Source organism: Sebastes umbrosus, chromosome 19 (assembly GCF_015220745.1).
Source record: "Sebastes umbrosus isolate fSebUmb1 chromosome 19, fSebUmb1.pri, whole genome shotgun sequence".
NCBI lineage: Eukaryota > Metazoa > Chordata > Actinopteri > Perciformes > Sebastidae > Sebastes > Sebastes umbrosus.
In genome coordinates this window covers 27,220,783-27,238,366 of record NC_051287.1, presented here as the reverse complement: position 1 = coordinate 27,238,366, position 17,584 = coordinate 27,220,783, and the positions used below count along the sequence as shown (strand labels likewise).

At 41.9% G+C, this 17,584-nt stretch overlaps 1 protein-coding gene across 2 annotated transcripts in view; it reads left to right on the top strand.

Moving 5' to 3' along the window:
- The window catches only part of fibcd1 (fibrinogen C domain containing 1), a 142,774-nt gene that overhangs the window by 40,187 nt on the left and 85,003 nt on the right, over window positions 1-17,584 (top strand). For both annotated transcript variants that reach the window (XM_037753050.1, XM_037753049.1), the window contains one exon: window positions 3,509-3,988. In XM_037753050.1, the coding sequence (XP_037608978.1) occupies window positions 3,509-3,988 (480 nt within the window). The remainder of the gene's footprint in view (window positions 1-3,508; window positions 3,989-17,584) is intronic.

Genomic DNA, 17,584 nt, shown 5'->3' with positions numbered 1-17,584 from the left:
GCTGCCTGCGCACCATTCTCATTCAGTCATTACCCCGCTGCAACTCTCCAGCTGAGTTGAGAGATTGTGTATTCCGTCGGGACGTGAAGCAGGTTGCTGCTTTATTTTTTCTGGCCATCGGGAAAACAAATAAGGCAGCGCTCCTCATGTCATGCTGACTTTTCCCTCCTTCAAGTCATTCCCTCTGACTTCATGTCAGTCTGTCCTAGTAGAGCAGAATTGTACCGAGCTTGTCGCCGGGTCAATGGAACTTTTTCTTGCATTGTTGTGCCCCTACCTGTAAATAGTATTTTAGCCATGTGCTTTTCCCCTGCGCTACCTATGTGCTACCTTAATTGACTTTAGTTTAGGGCTGTCAATCGATTCAAATATTCTATTCTATTCAAATTATCTGTTCAAAATTAACCTTAAAGGGAGATTTGTCAAGTATTTAATATTCTTATCAACATGGGAGTGGACAAATATGCTGCTTCATGCAAATGTATGTATATTTTTATTAGATATTTTATTTATTAATCAATTAACAACACAAAACAATGACAGATATTGTCCAGAAACCCTCACAGGTACTGCATTTAGCATAAATAATATGCTCAAATCATAACATGGCAAACTGCAGCCCAACAGACAACAACAGCTGTCAGTGTGTCAGTGTGCTGACTTGACTATGACTTGCCCCAAACTGCATGTGATTATCATAAAGTGGGCATGTCTGTAAAGGGGAGACTCGTGGGTACCCATAGAACCCATTTTCATTCACTTATCTGGAGGTCAGAGGTCAAGGGACCCCTTTGAAAATGACCTGCCAGTTTTTTTCTCGCCAAAATTTAGCCTAAGTTTGTAGCGTTATTTCAATTCAATTCAATTTAAAAACTTTAGCTTTAAAACTGAGCCCGCTACAACCTAAAAATTGCATGTGGCATTAATGCATTAATTAATGCGAAATGAATGTCGTTAAAACAAATTTGCATTGACAGCCTTTGACAGCCCTAGTTTAGTTACCTTCATTTCAGGCTGAATTATAGTTACAATTTTATACCTTAAACTGTCATAAATAGCCTTATACCCTGTGGCTTAAAAGGTTAACATATAGGGACATCATTATGTGGCTACTACGGTATATCTGCAGAAGGTTTCATTTAAGCACGGCTGCTGTGTGTGTATTTTTGAGTGTGTAGGTGTCTGTCAGCTGTGTGCGTCTCGCTGTCAGCATAACGGGGGTCACCGTATATCTTCCCTATGTTAAGTTAACAATCAGTATGCTAGCAATGAATATTTAGTGCAGCACCGATGATGGTTCCCACTGATGTCTTGGCCCGCTGGCGGCAGAGTTCAGTGAATCTGCTCTAATGTTACACTGCAGCCATTCTGCAGCGTGAGGCCATTATACACATTATGTAGAGCCCAGACACCCCCCCACACACACACATCCACACTCACAGCCAAGCCCATGTCATAATCACTCAGCTGCACCTGCACTCAAACACACAGGGGGGGGGGGGGGAGAAAAAACTAAAAACACTGTTTGACATGCAAAGAGAGATTTCATCATGCAGTCACGGTCTACATCTTAAGTTAGAGCAAGGAGAAAAAAAAATGTTACGTGCGGCAATACTTCCCTGGAGCTATTTTCTGTGATGATGTATTTGGGTGAAAAAGCAGGAAGAAGTGCAAAGGTTCTGACAAAGTAATCCAATTTTTTCATGTGCAATATGTGCATGTGTTTGCCTGTCTGTTGCATGTGTTTGGAGGAAAGGGTCGTGTGCAGACTTTTCAAACCCATTTGGACAAATAGAGCCTCGGGCCAGTTTGTAGTGACAGTGCTTCCATAGATGCCAGCGGTGGCCAGAAAACAGCGGCGTTGGTGCCAGAGAAAAAATAATGCATTATTTTAATCAATGTACTTAGTAGATTCTACTAAATTGATTTATATATTACAGGAGTACAAAAAAATCAACAATACATTATGTGATGAAAGTAGTAATTTTCCAATCACCGTCTCAAAAATGTTTTTCTTCCTCTCTGGAATAAAGGAATTATGTATTCTTGTGCTTTTGAGTAAATTGGTAAAACAGTTTGTCTTCTCCGATATTACCCAGATACATTTCTTTTTTTGAATACAATAATGCATCTATTGTGTTATTCACCAAGTCCATGTTTGCTTGTTGTTTGTCTTGTGGGTTAGATTTTTAAAAAACCTTATTTTTTTGTGAAGCATAGAAGCATAGGATTCCAGCAGGGACTCACAACATTTGCTCGCTGGCTCCAGGCCCCATATGTGTTTGCCCATGTGAGCTGTGAATGAAGCCAGGGGGTTGCAAATGGGCCCCATGTGAGGAGAACCGTCCTCGGGCTCCACATGAACCCCTTTTGTGTGCATTTACTTTGCCTCATGATTGGACCAACGAGGGCTACAATTGAGGCCTCAAATAGGACCGTTTTTTGCGTCCACACTATGTGGGCTAATAATTGGGAACACATTGTGTATGCCATGCACACTCCACAGAGCCTATATTTCAACCCCCACATGGACAAGTTATCGGGGGGAGTTACAACTTTATTTTATCGTGGGTAAACACAGTGGTAGGAGTATTTCCTGGACAACACAATTGATTTTCTTCACATTAAAGAAACCATAAACCTCTCTCGTAAAGCAGACCATTAGCTGTCTATCAGTGTGCTTCACTGTGCTTGTGCAGCCAATTTACATATTAATGAGCTTGCAACTCACTCACACTTCCACATACAAACAGACACACACACACCTGCCCACATATTCGCACAGAGAGAACGTCCTCCAGCGCAGGATAAAATAAAAATCAGTCAGAGATCAGTTGCTGATTCATTTGGAGGAAGATATGGGGGAGTCAGGAGTTGTTAATCATGCTTAGGTGAGCCATATTGCTCTCTCCTATCCATTGCTAGTTCTCTTGACCTGAGTGGAAAAATGGAGCCGGATCATAAAAAGGCCATCATACAGGCCTTTATGGTCCAGTTAATGGAGACCATGTTACTGGTAGAGGGCTGCCTTTTTCCTCTAAGAGGATCCTACTCTCTGTTCATTCATTTAGATTCTATAGGCTGTCTGGGTCTCCTTTCGTTTGACTTTCTCTTCCTGGCTAGCATTGTTCCAGCTTTTTATTGTTTTCCTTCCTGTCTCTGAAATGGAAAGATGGAACATCGGTGCCTTGGCCAGAGGTGTCTCAGGCTAGCATCCTCCCTCTACTGCACCACCACTACTCTGATGGCATACAGGAAGCTTTAGAGGGTTTGGATTGTCAAGAGGACTGGCAGGTGTTAACTACATTCTGACGAATGGGAATCTGTTCATATTACTGAGCATCTGGCATTCAAAATATCCCCGATGATGGATGGAAGTCATTTCTTTTTGAAATTGCCGTAACTTTTGGTGTTCTAGCAACTGTGATCCTAACACCTTCTTTTTCTCTTCCTTCCTTCTTTCCTTATTTCCTCCTTCCTTCACTCCTTCCTTCCTTCCTACCTACAGAGGATGAGCTGCAGCTACCTGCTTTGCACTATCCTGCTCTTCGTGGCTGTATTGCTGGCTGTCACTGTCACTGGCACCATCCTTTTTATGAATCACTACCAGGCCCCGCCCATGTCCGACGGCCTTCCCCACATCTCCACCAATCAGGACGAAGCCAATGCCCTGGTCACTGTCGAGAGAGGCGATGGCTCTCGCATCAACATCTTCATCGACCCCAACTGTCCCGACTACAACAGTAACTTTTTGCGCCTGGAGGGCGTGCAGACATCGCTGCTCCACTCACTAACCGACCACGACTCTGACCTTAAGTCAGTGAAAGGCCAGGACCGGGCTCTTCTTGTCAGTCTGGCTGAGGAGGTGGCCAAGCTGTCAGCACATGCGGGGCAGCTGAAAATGGACTATGAGTCCTTACGCAGGGGGCAGGGCAGCCTGGGGCAAGACCTCAACACGCTGCAGACGGAACAGGGACGCCTCATACAGGTGAGACACGCACACACAAACAGGGGGTGTTGTTGTAAGGTCATAGAGAATACACCACCCAGGTCAGAGTGCTAATTGAGACACAATATAACACAAAAAGACATTGATAATGAAATTCTACCTATCTGGAGTCCTCATCTTTCCTGTGGTTTGTTTGATATTTGCAACGGTTGCTAAGACTGCCACACAAATAATGTATTAAAGGTGCAGTGTGTACGATTTGGCGGCATCTAACGGTGAGGTTTCAAATAGCAACCAACTGAAACCTCTCCAGCGTGCCAAGCATGTGAAAACACAAATGTCCCTCTCTAGAGTCAGTGTTTGGTTTGTCTGTTCTGGGCTACTGTAGAAACATGGCGGCCTACTCCATGAAGAGAACCCGCTCCCTATGTAGATATAAAGGACTTATTCTAAGGTCACGAAAACACAACGATTCTTATGATCAGGTGATTATACACTAAAGAAAGCATACTTTTTAATATCATATTCCATTTCAGATTCCCTTAAATACTACACACTGTTTCTTTAATATGTACTTGTATCATGAAAATTAAACTGCTTAATAATGTATGAATTTTATTCACCAGTACTGGTGGAATAATTCTTATTTCTACAGTTGTGGAGCACTGTAAACATATATGTTTGAACATTGTTACATGTCCTGACATATACAGAGAAAAACATATTAAATACATATTACAGACAAAATTTTAAAAGCAAAAATATAGGGCTTAAATGGTGATCATTTGGGGTGTAACGATAAATTGATCTGGATCGATATATCGATCCAGATCAATGATCCAATGTCATCAATGCAAAGTGAAAATGTTGATTCTCCTTTATTTTGAAATTTGACTGGAAGAACACAGTAATACAATTGTCAAATCATATTTTAGCCACATTTTGTGAGTTGATATGAATATAACCAATGTTACATTTAAATGGGCATAAAAATATTGTCTCATATTGATAGCAGGTCCCTGAATTGAATCAAATCAAAATAGTATCATGGCAGACTTTGTGATATTAGCAAATATATCGTTGTGCAAAGAATCAATATGATATTGTATCGTGATTTACTCCCCTAGTGATCATTTAAAGGTGGTATTTCTATGATTCTCTGAATTTAATTTAATTGAATTAGCAGAAACAAAAGCAACCTTCTCCTTATTGCTTATGAAGTAGTGTAATATAATACTCACTTACTACTGTGATTACAAATATGCAAGTGTTTGAAAGTGTGTGCACCGTAAACTAGCTGGATGGTGAGCTTGTATCAGCTCCCAGTTTTGGCCCATCCTGGCACTTGGCCATGAATGGTGCTCCCTTGGTTACCAGATGCTGAACTGTGGCTTGCAGACATTTTTTGTTGTCATAACTACATTTGTGAAGAAAAACTGCAACATGTTTATTTGTTTCTTTGTTTTTTATGATTGAACATAAGTGTGATTAGTTGAGAAGTAAAAACAGATGAACTGAATCCAGAGTCACTACTGAAGTCATGACTTTAAGTACTGTACAGAGGCGCTCAATGTCTGCATTCTATCAATACGTATTGATCGTGAAACCACCTTAAGATGTGTTAAGCTCATTGGACTTGAAGTTGGTCTCATTTAGTCCCTTCCTTCTCCTGACTGCAAAATCCAAACACCATCACTCACTAATCCAATGCCAACTGGACCGTGTTCGTTTTCTCCTCGCGCTGTACGAGCCCAATAACGGCGAGATTAAAGGGCTCATGATCCGCTGAGTAGAAGATGAGGTCACAGGGGAAGAAATGCCCATCATGATTGAAGAAACAGAACAACTTGCACATTAATCCAATAAGATAACATAATGTTTCCGTAGATGTGTAAAACAGACTCCGCAATGGATGAAAACATGATTAGACCCCCTTTAGTTGCGCATTGTCGACATTGATTTATTGACGATGCATTTCCTAAATGTGCGTGGAAAATCTTCACACATTACGTGCTCTTTTAATTTTGGCCCATCAGGCTCAGTCTGTATTCTGCAGTAAATAGATTTCATAGCTGCCAGCCATACAGCTCAAACAACGGAATGCATTCTGCTCTTGCCAAGCCTTTCTTTAAGCCAGATCTCTTTAACTCAGGGTTCAGCATTGTTTAGAAATCACTCAAGAACTCGCCGGATTGGTTTGCACTGCCTCCGTGGGCTAAGAAGCCATGGGTGCTGATTGGTAGTGCACTGGAGGCAGGAAGAGGACTTGTCCCTACTGCTGTTAATGTGGTGTAGGTGGCATAGCGCAGTGGGCACTGGGGCTAAGTGGAGGCGGTGCTGGCAGCCCAGACACTCCAGGTGATTGATTCCCTCTTTGGAGGCAAGGCATGTGGCGTGCACATCCGCTGTTTCTGCCTGACACCGTGGTGTGACTGTGTGATCTATGGGCCACCTGTGGCCAGGGTTTCTGATTTATACGATGACACAGAGCTGACTGTGCCAGTGTTAGTAATGGCTCTGTGTGCACGGCAGCCCCCTGAAGAACAGTCTCACCCTGCCATATAGAGAGAAACCCTTTCACATGCCCCCGAGGAGATGAGCAGGAGAATCTGATTGCTGTGAGTTTAGGAGCGATGTGTTTTGATTTTTCACAAACCGACATGTTCATTTTTCACAGTGAGTGCTTGCAGCCTCGAATAGAAAGGTACACATTTACATTCAAATAAACCACACCGACGGGACCAGTAAAATATAGGAATATAGCAATACATTTAACTGTTGGTTAGCCTTGAGAGCAATGGACAGAGTACAGCATGTTGCTGATGTTGGCTCGAAGACAAAACTCTCATTTGATACTGGCAGTGTGTTTCCTCCTCCTTCAGTTACTGAATATTAGAGGCCCAGGAATTGAACCCTGGGGGGCTCTTCATGCCTTCATCTCCTCAGATTCACAAATGCCAATGGCAGCAACACAGCCCATGACTTCTAGATACCACCTGGCATTATTTAGTACCTTCATTAAGGCTGTCTCTGTGCTATGAGTTTGTCATGGGCTAGATTGAATATTGTCAGAAAATCCATTTACATTTAGAAAGTAGTTGAGTTGAAAAAAAGCAGCTCTCTCCTAACAAATCCAACCAATAATAGGGCAGGTCATGCCTTCGTTATAGCAGGATATGTAATTTAGCATCCCGCCAAACCACCTCTCTGTAGTCATCACCTGTAGATAACTATGAAGCAAAAACACAGACGTTAGCCCAGCACCGCCTTACAAAGCAACTCCAGGCAATTTGTCTCGCCTCAGTTGTATGTCAAATTAAAAAAAAAAAGTAGTGTGTGCTATTTGCTTTGCTATTTGTTGACTGTAACAGAACTGTGTTGCCTTGTCTACAAAAGTGAGCACGAGCTCATCACAGCTTATATAAATTCAAGAGGTCCTTCCAGAAGTACTTCCAGTCTCAAAGGGACTATTTGTAACTTCTTACACGTATAAATCATTGCGGGTCGGTGTTTCCTATGCGCGCTTGCGTGTGGCTACGCTGTTCCAACACAAACTACACGGAAGCACCAAAACCGCAAAGTTCTATCTAGTGAAGCCCGTCTGTTAAACAGTGTTAACTCTTCCTGCTCCAGCCCCCCCGACCACAGCCAGAAGACACAGGGGAGACCGTAACCCTGGTCTCCAGGGCCGGAGTGTCTACTCTTCTGCTCCTCTGCCTGCCTGCCTTCACTCACACACCGTATTCGTTCTCACTCGCTCCACCTCTCACGTGCCTGCGCACAAACTAAACACTGCAGAAGACGGGAGTCTGAAGCAGGAAAACACAGTATCAGCATTGATTCATGGAGAGACCTTCGTCTGGTCAGCTAACATTACTACCAAGCAGCTGAAATATAGAGTGATATTGTGCTTTTAGCTGACGTGTTTCGCCTCACTGTGTTGATCAATGCTTGTTCAAATCTATGTAGAGCGAGCACAAGCACGAGCGCGAGCAACAGGGCGCTGACTTTCATTGACTTAACGACCACAGGTGTCGCTGTTAACAAGACATTTCTGATTCTCACAAACAGTCCCTTTAAGGTCTTTGCACACAAGTCTGTATTTTTCGTATGCGGTTTTTCATCCAATAAAAATCGTTAAATCGTGTTCGATCCGTTATATTATTCTATTCTTTGCAAAAATTCGCAATATGAGACAAAATTTAATTAATGACGTGGGTGCAGTCCAAACGTAGCGCTAGTCCCAAATGGGGCTAATGTATGACTGACATTAGCAGGAAGCGACCGCTTAGCTGCCTAGAGCTCAATCATTACTATAACCTGTAGTTCATCCTGTGTTTTGAAACCAACCCCAATTCCAAGCTGTTCTGCAATCACCTACCACAATCTTTAAATTCTGCATCTCTGTATGTAAAGTGCTTTGTGCCGGGAGACAAAGTGAATGCTTATCATGACATTTTGGATGATGACGTTTGCACGGACGGTGCCTTCACGTACAACGTGAGGTTGTAGTTGTTTTTAAACATGCGACAATGTCGAACAAAAAATACGGACCTGGTGTGTAAAGGCCTTAACATTGTCACATTTCTGTAGTGTATACCTTCAAATCTTACGAAGTGTTCGCATTAAAGTTTCCTCAGTGTATATATATATATATAGTTCTGCCCAGCAATGGCAGCCCTGTACATAGGCAATAGATATGGGTTTTGTGACCTGCACTCAGGCACCCCTTCAGCATTAAAAAAAATGGAAGGACTACATTCCCCATAGCAGAAGTCCAACTGACATAAAAAGTAGTTCACATATTCCACTGACTTGACATTCAGTTTTGCACAATGTCTGACTGTAACAAAAAAAAAAAAAGACTGCAAGGGCTGCAAGGAAGAGCATGACTTACTGATTCCCTTGAACCACAGGTCACAGTTTAAACTGAATTATGTGCCTGTGGAATATTAATGTGTTTGACTAGTGACACCCACAACCTCTGGTACGGATCTAGGGGCCAACCTCTGCTTCTGGAGAATAGAAACTGCATATTGCCTCAAGATGTTCATTCCTGTGGACACAAAGTCCTTTGAGGACTTGAAAAAAGTCAAATTCACAGAGTGCTTGTTGCGTCATTTCAGCCAGGGATGTCATACAAATAACTTCCAAACCTCAATAAGGGTGGAAAATCATAAAAGTCACGTAAAATGTGGAAATTGAATTAAGCGAATGGTTAGCCTCAAAGATATCTCTAATTACAGAAATTACTGAAAAATATGTAAAAGAAAATAAGCCATTTGCCTACAACTTGAACAAAATCCTTTAGAGATTGCGTATGCACACTGCAATATACATTATTGTTTTTTGTTAAATATAATGATATTATGGAAGTGTAATATTATATGTTGGTGGTACAAGTATATACATATAACTGACAGAAAATTGTGAGACAGAGTACATATTGATGAGGGACTATTGCCCAGAGACATTATGGCCAGTAAGTGCACAGAAACATTAAAGGGCCATCTCTCCACTTTATTTCATTAATAATGATTTAATTGCACAGCTGGACTCTCTGCCCCCCTCCCCCTGCCTACACCAAACCACACATGGACAGAATCAAAAGCCTGATCAAAGACCAGACTCTCTGTATGATATCAACCAGATTTGCTATGAAAACATTCTCTTTATGTGTGAAGGTTCTGTCCATCATCGGGGTCATCTTTTATTCATAGTGTCTTTGCTTCAGAGGCTATGTCTAGGATTTCTGATTTATGTTTAATAAGAAGGATACAGTAAGTGAGGCAGCGGTTGTGACACGTTCCTACAGTAGGTTAAAGCAGCAGTGGGTAGAAATGGAGCAAATAAGATTAAAAAAAGTTATTTTTATAAAACGGTCACTATATCCTGACATGTGTCCTCCGGCGCTCCTAACGGCATCTGCAAGATTTCACAGACCAACAACCAATCAGAGCCGAGCAGGAGTCTGCCGTCTCTGAGCAGCTGTCAATCACTCGCGAACTCCGACCAAACGGTCAAACTAGGCAGCGCTGATCAAATATGAATCAATATTCTGTTACTGTAATGTCTATTTCTCTCCTCAGATGTTGTCAGAAACATCTTGTAGTGTACTGTTTAGCTGTAAAATTAGACAGTTTGTGACCTGGCAGCCATGTTGAGATCAGTTGACGAAATACCAAGCACCGCCCACCAGCTGGAGCAAACTTTCTCTTTTTACATCTAAACAATACACTATAAGATGATTCTGACAACATCTGAGGAGAGAAATAGTCATTACAGTAACAGAATATTGATTCATATTCGATCAGCGCTGCCTGGTTTGGCCGTTTGGTCGGAGTTCTCCTGCCTTCGTTGAATGAACAGCCAATAGGAATGCGCTCTCTCTGAAATGACCTGTGATTGACTAAAGTCTCCCGTCACAGGCTAGATGCTCTGAAGCCTGAAAACAGAGCCATGAGGAGGAGCAGAAGTCTAGTTTCCTCTCAGAACACTTGAATTACAATATGCTGAAAGGTTATTATGGGATTTTTTCCCAATGATGCCAAAAACATTCTGCCTACTGCAGCTTTAAGTCATGTATTTAGTTAGGGCTGTCAAAATTGACGTTCACATATTTGTTCTAAAAAAACACATACTGTATCTCTCTATTCAAATATCTATTCAACCCCCCCACCTCTCAGCTAGATAACATGACAAACATCGCCCAAAAAAAACCAACTGGCGATGTACTCAACCAATGGCCTGTTGTTGACATATTCGTGGAACACCTATAAGGTGGCAGCTGGCTGGAGGGAGATCGCTTGGAAGTCATTTCCAGTAAATATCACTATATAAAACGTGTGTTTTCTGTTTCAAAAAGAACACAAGTAATCCTCCCCCATCTATGAAGAGGTAACGTCTCCAATGTGATCCTAAGCTCACAGCTGATCGGTATGTGGTTTGTTTACATGGCGTAACGTTACTCTTGCTGTCAGGACACAGTGTCTCTCTATGTGGCCGACTTCTCTGCCATTATTATTATGGTTGTTGTTAAATTATGATATTTAAATTTCATTTCCAGTTAATGAAAGTGACGTTGTGTGACTCCCGTCATGCAGTGCATTCAGTGCGCGCAAGACAGACCGCCACAGTAGTGCTGCTTTTTTCACAATCAAATATAAATTTTCATATTCATAGCTGTGTTTTTTTTTACTATTCAAAGATATTTTAGAATTTATAATATTCGTTGACAGCCCGATACTGATAGTCAGTGAACATGCACATCTATGTGAATGGAGAACATGCGTTTAACGCTATAGCCCTTTTAATCCAGAACGGTACCTTTAGTTTACTTTCTGGATTTCAAATGTGTGTTTTTCTTTGAACAAAAACACCAGCTGGAGCTTACTGGCATCAGAGAAACAACACACAGGGAGGTGCTGTTGAGGAGGAGGTGGAGTCACAAAGCTGCTGAAAGATGAAAAAAGATGGGGAGTTCTGTCAAATACAGGATGTAGCAACATCTGAGCGGAGAGGAGGCTGGGAGCTACGCGGCTGGGAAAGGACGGGGTTAACAATCAGCATGACTCTACCCCGTGGACATCTGATGTTCATATCAACTTCATGGATATATATTTAGAACTCAGCATTTGGCAGAATATATTTTGGAGATCTGCTCTCTTGTAGGATGCAGGGCTGCAAGTAAATTATATTTTAATAATATTTTTATTATTTTATTATATTTTTATATTTGCTGGATATTTTCTCGATTAATTAATTAATCATTTAGTCTATGAAATTTCAAAACTTAGTTTGAAAAAAAAATACCCATCAATATTTCTCAGAGCCCAAGATGATTATGTATGTATGTATGAATATGTATTATGATGTATTTGGTTGATTTGTCCACCAACAGTCCAAAACCCAGAGATATTCACTTTACAACGATATAAAACAGAGAAAAACAGTAAATTCTCACACCGGAGAAGCTGGAACAAGAGACATTTCTTGGTACATTATATGGAATAATATATAATTATATATACAGCATATATTATAAAGGTAGTTGTCAATACATGTTCTGTTGAATAACTCATTGATTAATCAACTGATTGCTCCAACTCTAGTAGGAGGCCTTTGAGCCTCAGATTGTGACTAAAAGTACCAATATGCAACTTATAAAAAGTAATATACAAACAGTATTTATACTGTAACATCCTTGGGAACTTTTCAGTTCTCAGGGTATTTCTAAAGAAAACAAGAACCATGTCATCATTATGAGGTATGTTTACCAGTCCTCTCATTGTGTCCGCCAAAGTTGAGTTGTTTGAAGTTTTCTCATTACATTTCAAACTATTGGTTACTTGGATTTATAAGTGAAGTCATGGAATAGTTCAAAATGTGCTTGAGGGTTTAAATTATTTTGAACTTGCAAGAACTCGGTTACACCAGCCAAGAGGACAGAATGGGCAACTTCTTGATTGCTCCTCTCCCTTCTCCCATTTGCTCCTCCAGGCTCCAGCAGATAGTGACTGAATGACTTCTTAACTCGCCAGTTTCAGCCTTGCAACTCCTCTCTGTTCTGTGACTTTACCCCACAGGGAAGAGTGTCTGCCATATCTGATTAAGGCCAAGAAAAACACACCTTTAACAAAAGGTGTATTTAAACAAAATGATTCAGTCAGGATTAATGCAGTTAAAGGGTTACTTTTGTATTATTCAACCTGGACCTTATCTTCCCATGTTTTTGTGTCTAAGGCCCTGTTCAGACCTGGTATTAACATGCGTCCTCAGTGGACAGCTTCAAGTACGCCTGTTCACACCTGGCATTAGAATTCGTCTCCACATGCGTCTTCAGTGGCCACTTGTGATCAGATCTCACTTCCCCGCTCTATATGCAAATAAACACGTAGTAAACACACGGCTAATAGCAGCTGCTGTGACGTAGTATTACAGGAATGTCAGTAGTAATATCCTACATATTCCTGAATTCTGGTACATTGTATGAACATCAAAAAAAGAGGTTATTGTACCGGCGGTCCCCGGGGACCTCCGCGCCGGCAACACCGCTGCTTTTCCCAGACAACAGCGGGGTAAGCACTCCAGAGAGCCGGGAGGACAGAAAACAGGCGGGCAGGCGGCCGGGCGGGCGGGCGGGCGGGCGGGTCCGCGCAAAGCAGTGGAACAAAAACACCGACACATCTCTGACAGTATGATAATAATGCACTTTGCGTGCCTAGTCTACATACAGTGGAGCACAGAGGCCGTTTCCTGGCTGACAAGCGCCCGTGTCTGCCTGTTTATTCACCCTAGGAGCTCAGTGATCCCGCAGATCCCAGCTGGATATCAGATGAGTAGGCGGTCCTTAATGTGGTCAGGACACATTCACTACACAGTGCTAAAAGAATGTGGTCATATGTGGCCCAGACCTCCTCTGAATGTGGTCTGAAAGATCTGATCTCAATGTGTCCTCAATGCGTCTTGAGTGCGTTCACACCTGTACTTAAAGCTGTCCACTAGTGATCACTGAGGACTCATGTTAATACCTAAGTGACTAACGGGGACAATAATTTTTCGGAATTTGTCCAGTATTGAGGGACAATCGTCTGTAGCAGCGAAATAGCTGTGAGGTCAGTGAGCAACGTCAATGTAACGTTTCGTCAACAATTTGTTTTTGTTTTTGCCACTTACAGGCTCAGATCGTTATTATAAGTGTCTGACAACATTAAGGAAAGGAGAAATAACATTTTTTTCTTACCTTTCACTTCAAGGAGAAGTCTCATAGTGAAATCTGAATATCTGTATACTCTGGCTACAATAAATACGGGCGGTGTCTGTATTCCAAACCAACTAATTCTGCCTGACTGGGACTCGCGTTTCCACCATGGATATATTCCACTGTTCCACCGTTGTCTTCCGGCAACACGTCACCTCGCAGGATTTCAGAATGAGACTTCTCCTTGAGCGAGACTCTTTCCATAATGTCAGACACTTATAATATATATATAAGGGCTGACAATCGATTAAAATATTTAATGTTTATCTGTTCAAAATGTATCTTAAAGAGAAATTAGTCAAGTATTTAATACTCTTATCAACATGGGAGTGGACAAATATGCAGATTTATGCAAATGTATGTATATATTTATTATTGGAAATCAATTAACAACACAAAACAATGACAGATATTGCCCAGAAACCCTCACAGGTACTGCATTTAGCATAAAACGATATGCTCCAATCATAACATGGCAAACTGCAGCCCAACAGGCAACAACAGCTGTCAGTGTGTCAGTGTGCTGACTTGACTATGACTTGCCCCAAACTGCATGTGATTATCATAAAGTGGGCATGTCTGTAAAGGGGAGACTCGTGGGTACCCATAAAACTCATTTACATTCACTGATCTGGAGGTCAGAGGTCAAGGGTCCCCTTTGAAAATGGACATGACAGTTTTTCCTCGCCAAATTTGGTTGGTGCCAATGGATTCCTTAGTTTTTTTAGTTTCATATAAAACTTCACTCTTTAAAACTGAGCCCGCTACAACCTAAAAATCGCAAATTGCGTTAATGTGTTATTATCACGTTGACTTTGACAGCCCTAGTATACTGTATGTATATATGGAGCGACGCCTGGGAGCTAGTTCAGGCACGTGACATGCCTCACTCTCCATAACATTATACCAAACGCACCCTCCCAATAGGGCGGTCTTTTTAAGCTGCAAAAACTCCCTGTCTCTCCCTCTGCCTTGTCAACGCAGCTGCCCTCTACAGCGCTCTGCCTAAATACTGGACCAGTTTCAGAAATTGTTTTCCCTATTAGTCAGTTAGACACAAAAACAAAGTTACCCTTTAAGTTTAGACACAAACATTAAACCAAAGTGGATCTAAAACAAAGAGCTTGATTTTGAGTGCAGGTGCACCACACATTGTGCAAATCATGTTAAGATTTCAAAAAAGGTCCCCTTTTTATTTTTTTTTTAATTCAACCCATTTCATGAGTCTGCCACAGATTGCTGGTGTTTAAAGCTTGACTCACAGAAACAAAGCTCCCTGTGTTAAGTGCTGTGGTGTGACTGATTGTGTGAGCCACTGGAAAGGCTGCCTAATGAGAGCTAATTACATCATGATCCTAATTGATGTGTCAGTCAAGGCTTTGCACACACACAGAATCACACAAACATGCAGTGTACTGTATACTATAATGAAGCTACAACAGTGAAAGTGCACAACACCCAGAGGCAAACTCATTTGTCAAATAATGTTAAAACCTTTTTTTTAAATCTCCTGTAAAGAAACTTTGCTTTACCCCTCCACACATACACAAAACAATAACCCACATTCACAAAGCAGATAACCCAGTTTTCTTTGCTGCATCCTGCCCAGCTTCGGAGCACAATGGGTCATTTCTGTAGCGTATGAATGTGTGTGGTTTTCTTTGTACTTGCATGCGGGTACGCAAATGTGTTGCTGTTGTTTATGACTGTGTGTGTGGGCTAAAGCCCAAGTGTCCGTGTAATATGATTGCAGTGCAGCTCGTTGTGCCTCGGAGGTGTGTTGCATAGTTATTGAGGCCAGGGAAAGGCCACGGGGGTTTCTGTCTAATGCAGTTTTAACACCTGAATATAGCTGCACAGACACACCTTTGATAGAAGACTCTGAATCCCTTTATATATGACTTTCAGCACTGCAGGTCTTCGTGTGTGTGGATGAGAGAGTGGAGGAAAAACGAAAGAGTGAGAGAGACTGTGTGAGCGTAGAGGAGAGGAAGAACATTTCTCATACTTGCAAAAGTATAGTGTGTGTGTGTGTGTGTGTGTGTGTGTACATATGGGGCCCCAACACCTGGCTGTGCATAGGTGTTGGCCAACTAGGGCAATATGTGAATACGACCTTTCGGCAATGAACAGCGCATTAAGGGCTGCAGGTAAGAAAGTGACCACAGCAGATCAGAGAGGTTACCCTGCTCTCTGCTGGGCCCAGCACATACATTCATCACCAGCCTTCCCACAGGGTGCTCTGTATTTCACAGCATTCACCAGGGTGCATTATGGGATAGGGTACCATGTGGCGTCTTTGCTACACAGGGCAGTCTTTGCACTTGTGTTTCTAGAGGTCATTAAAGGACTTTACTGTACCAGTAGCCCATGAAAATGAATCAATACCATACATCATAAATATATATATATATATGTAGATGCCGCATAGGCCTTTGGGTCTTAAGTCAACGCCGCCCCCATATTAGGGAGGTCAGGACTGGCCCGTAAACACATACAAGTGAACGGAACATTCATGTAACATGTAACATTAAGCTAAGCTAAGCTAACGTTGATACACACTCTTATGATCGTAACTGGAGTCAAAAACTGGAGACAAAACTTCCTGTTTCTAATCGTCCTAGATCATAAATCCTTGAATATAAAAACGATTCATTGAAATCAGTTGAGAAATGTAAACGTTATAGTGCTTTTTATCCAGAAAAACGGCAGCTCCCCCATTCACTTGCATGTGTTTACAGCATGGATGTATAAAGAGAAATGGATCCAGCATTGGAGGCAGGGCCCCGTTCATTCCTATGAAAGTTGCTCAGTGGCACATGAAGACAAAATGGCTCGACTTCCGCCTGGAAAAGTACCAGGATCTTCCGGCAATTTTCCGCATCCATTGGGATGGACATGCGCAGTAGCATCCGCTCAGTCACATGACTCGGTCACGGGGTCCAAACGTCACGCCGTCATCAGGGCTTGTGCTCCAGCCTCGGTCTGGGTCTCATTCACATGAACAGAGGAAGGGAAATAACTCTGGATCCGGCTATTACTGGGTTTTACAGCTTTTACGACCTGATGATTTAAATAAGGACTATTAGAGTGTTCATGGGGAGTTGATTCACCTTAAAAAAAATTATCTTCTGAGTTCCATACATCTATTTCCCAATGTAAGTGTGTGGGAAAAAGTATTTTTTGGGCCCAATGGCATCACGTGACAGACACGGAAGATGTAGTACCGCCGTTTGGCCACTACGAAAATTGGGATCAACGACCGGCGCTCTTCCTGGAGGCTTGATTTACAGGCCAGTCCTGACCTCCCCAATATGGCGGCGAGGCTAACTTATCGCAGCAACGGGCTGAAGCAGCCGATGCGGTATCTACGTATATACATCTACGCTATACATTAGTACCATTTCCCAAAGAATACTAAAACTTTTAAGATAGACTTACTCTCCTTTGAGGTAGCCTTTGGCATTCATTTTCAAGATGCACAACTTTTTTTTCCACCCAACTTATTTATTCAAAGTCACATTGTCATCACGTGGTTCATACTGTTGAAACTGCTGTGAAAACTGTCCTTGCTGGTGTGTTCAAGGATGCTCCGACATCTGAGTTGGCTGCTGAAAAGTGTTGCATCCACGAGCTATCCAGAAGCCATACATTACATAAACATGGACATTGTGAGACAGATCTAGTGAAGTTGTTCACTTCTTACATTATAAAGATTTGGCTCTGTATTCTCTAAAATGTCAGATGGTGGATCATCCTCGAGTGCTCTAAAGGGAAGTATTTTCTAAGCCCCTTCTGGCAGGTGCATTACTATGTGAATGTGATGTAACTCTGACAAAATCAAAGGAAAAAAACATTTTTTGGGTTTCTTATCT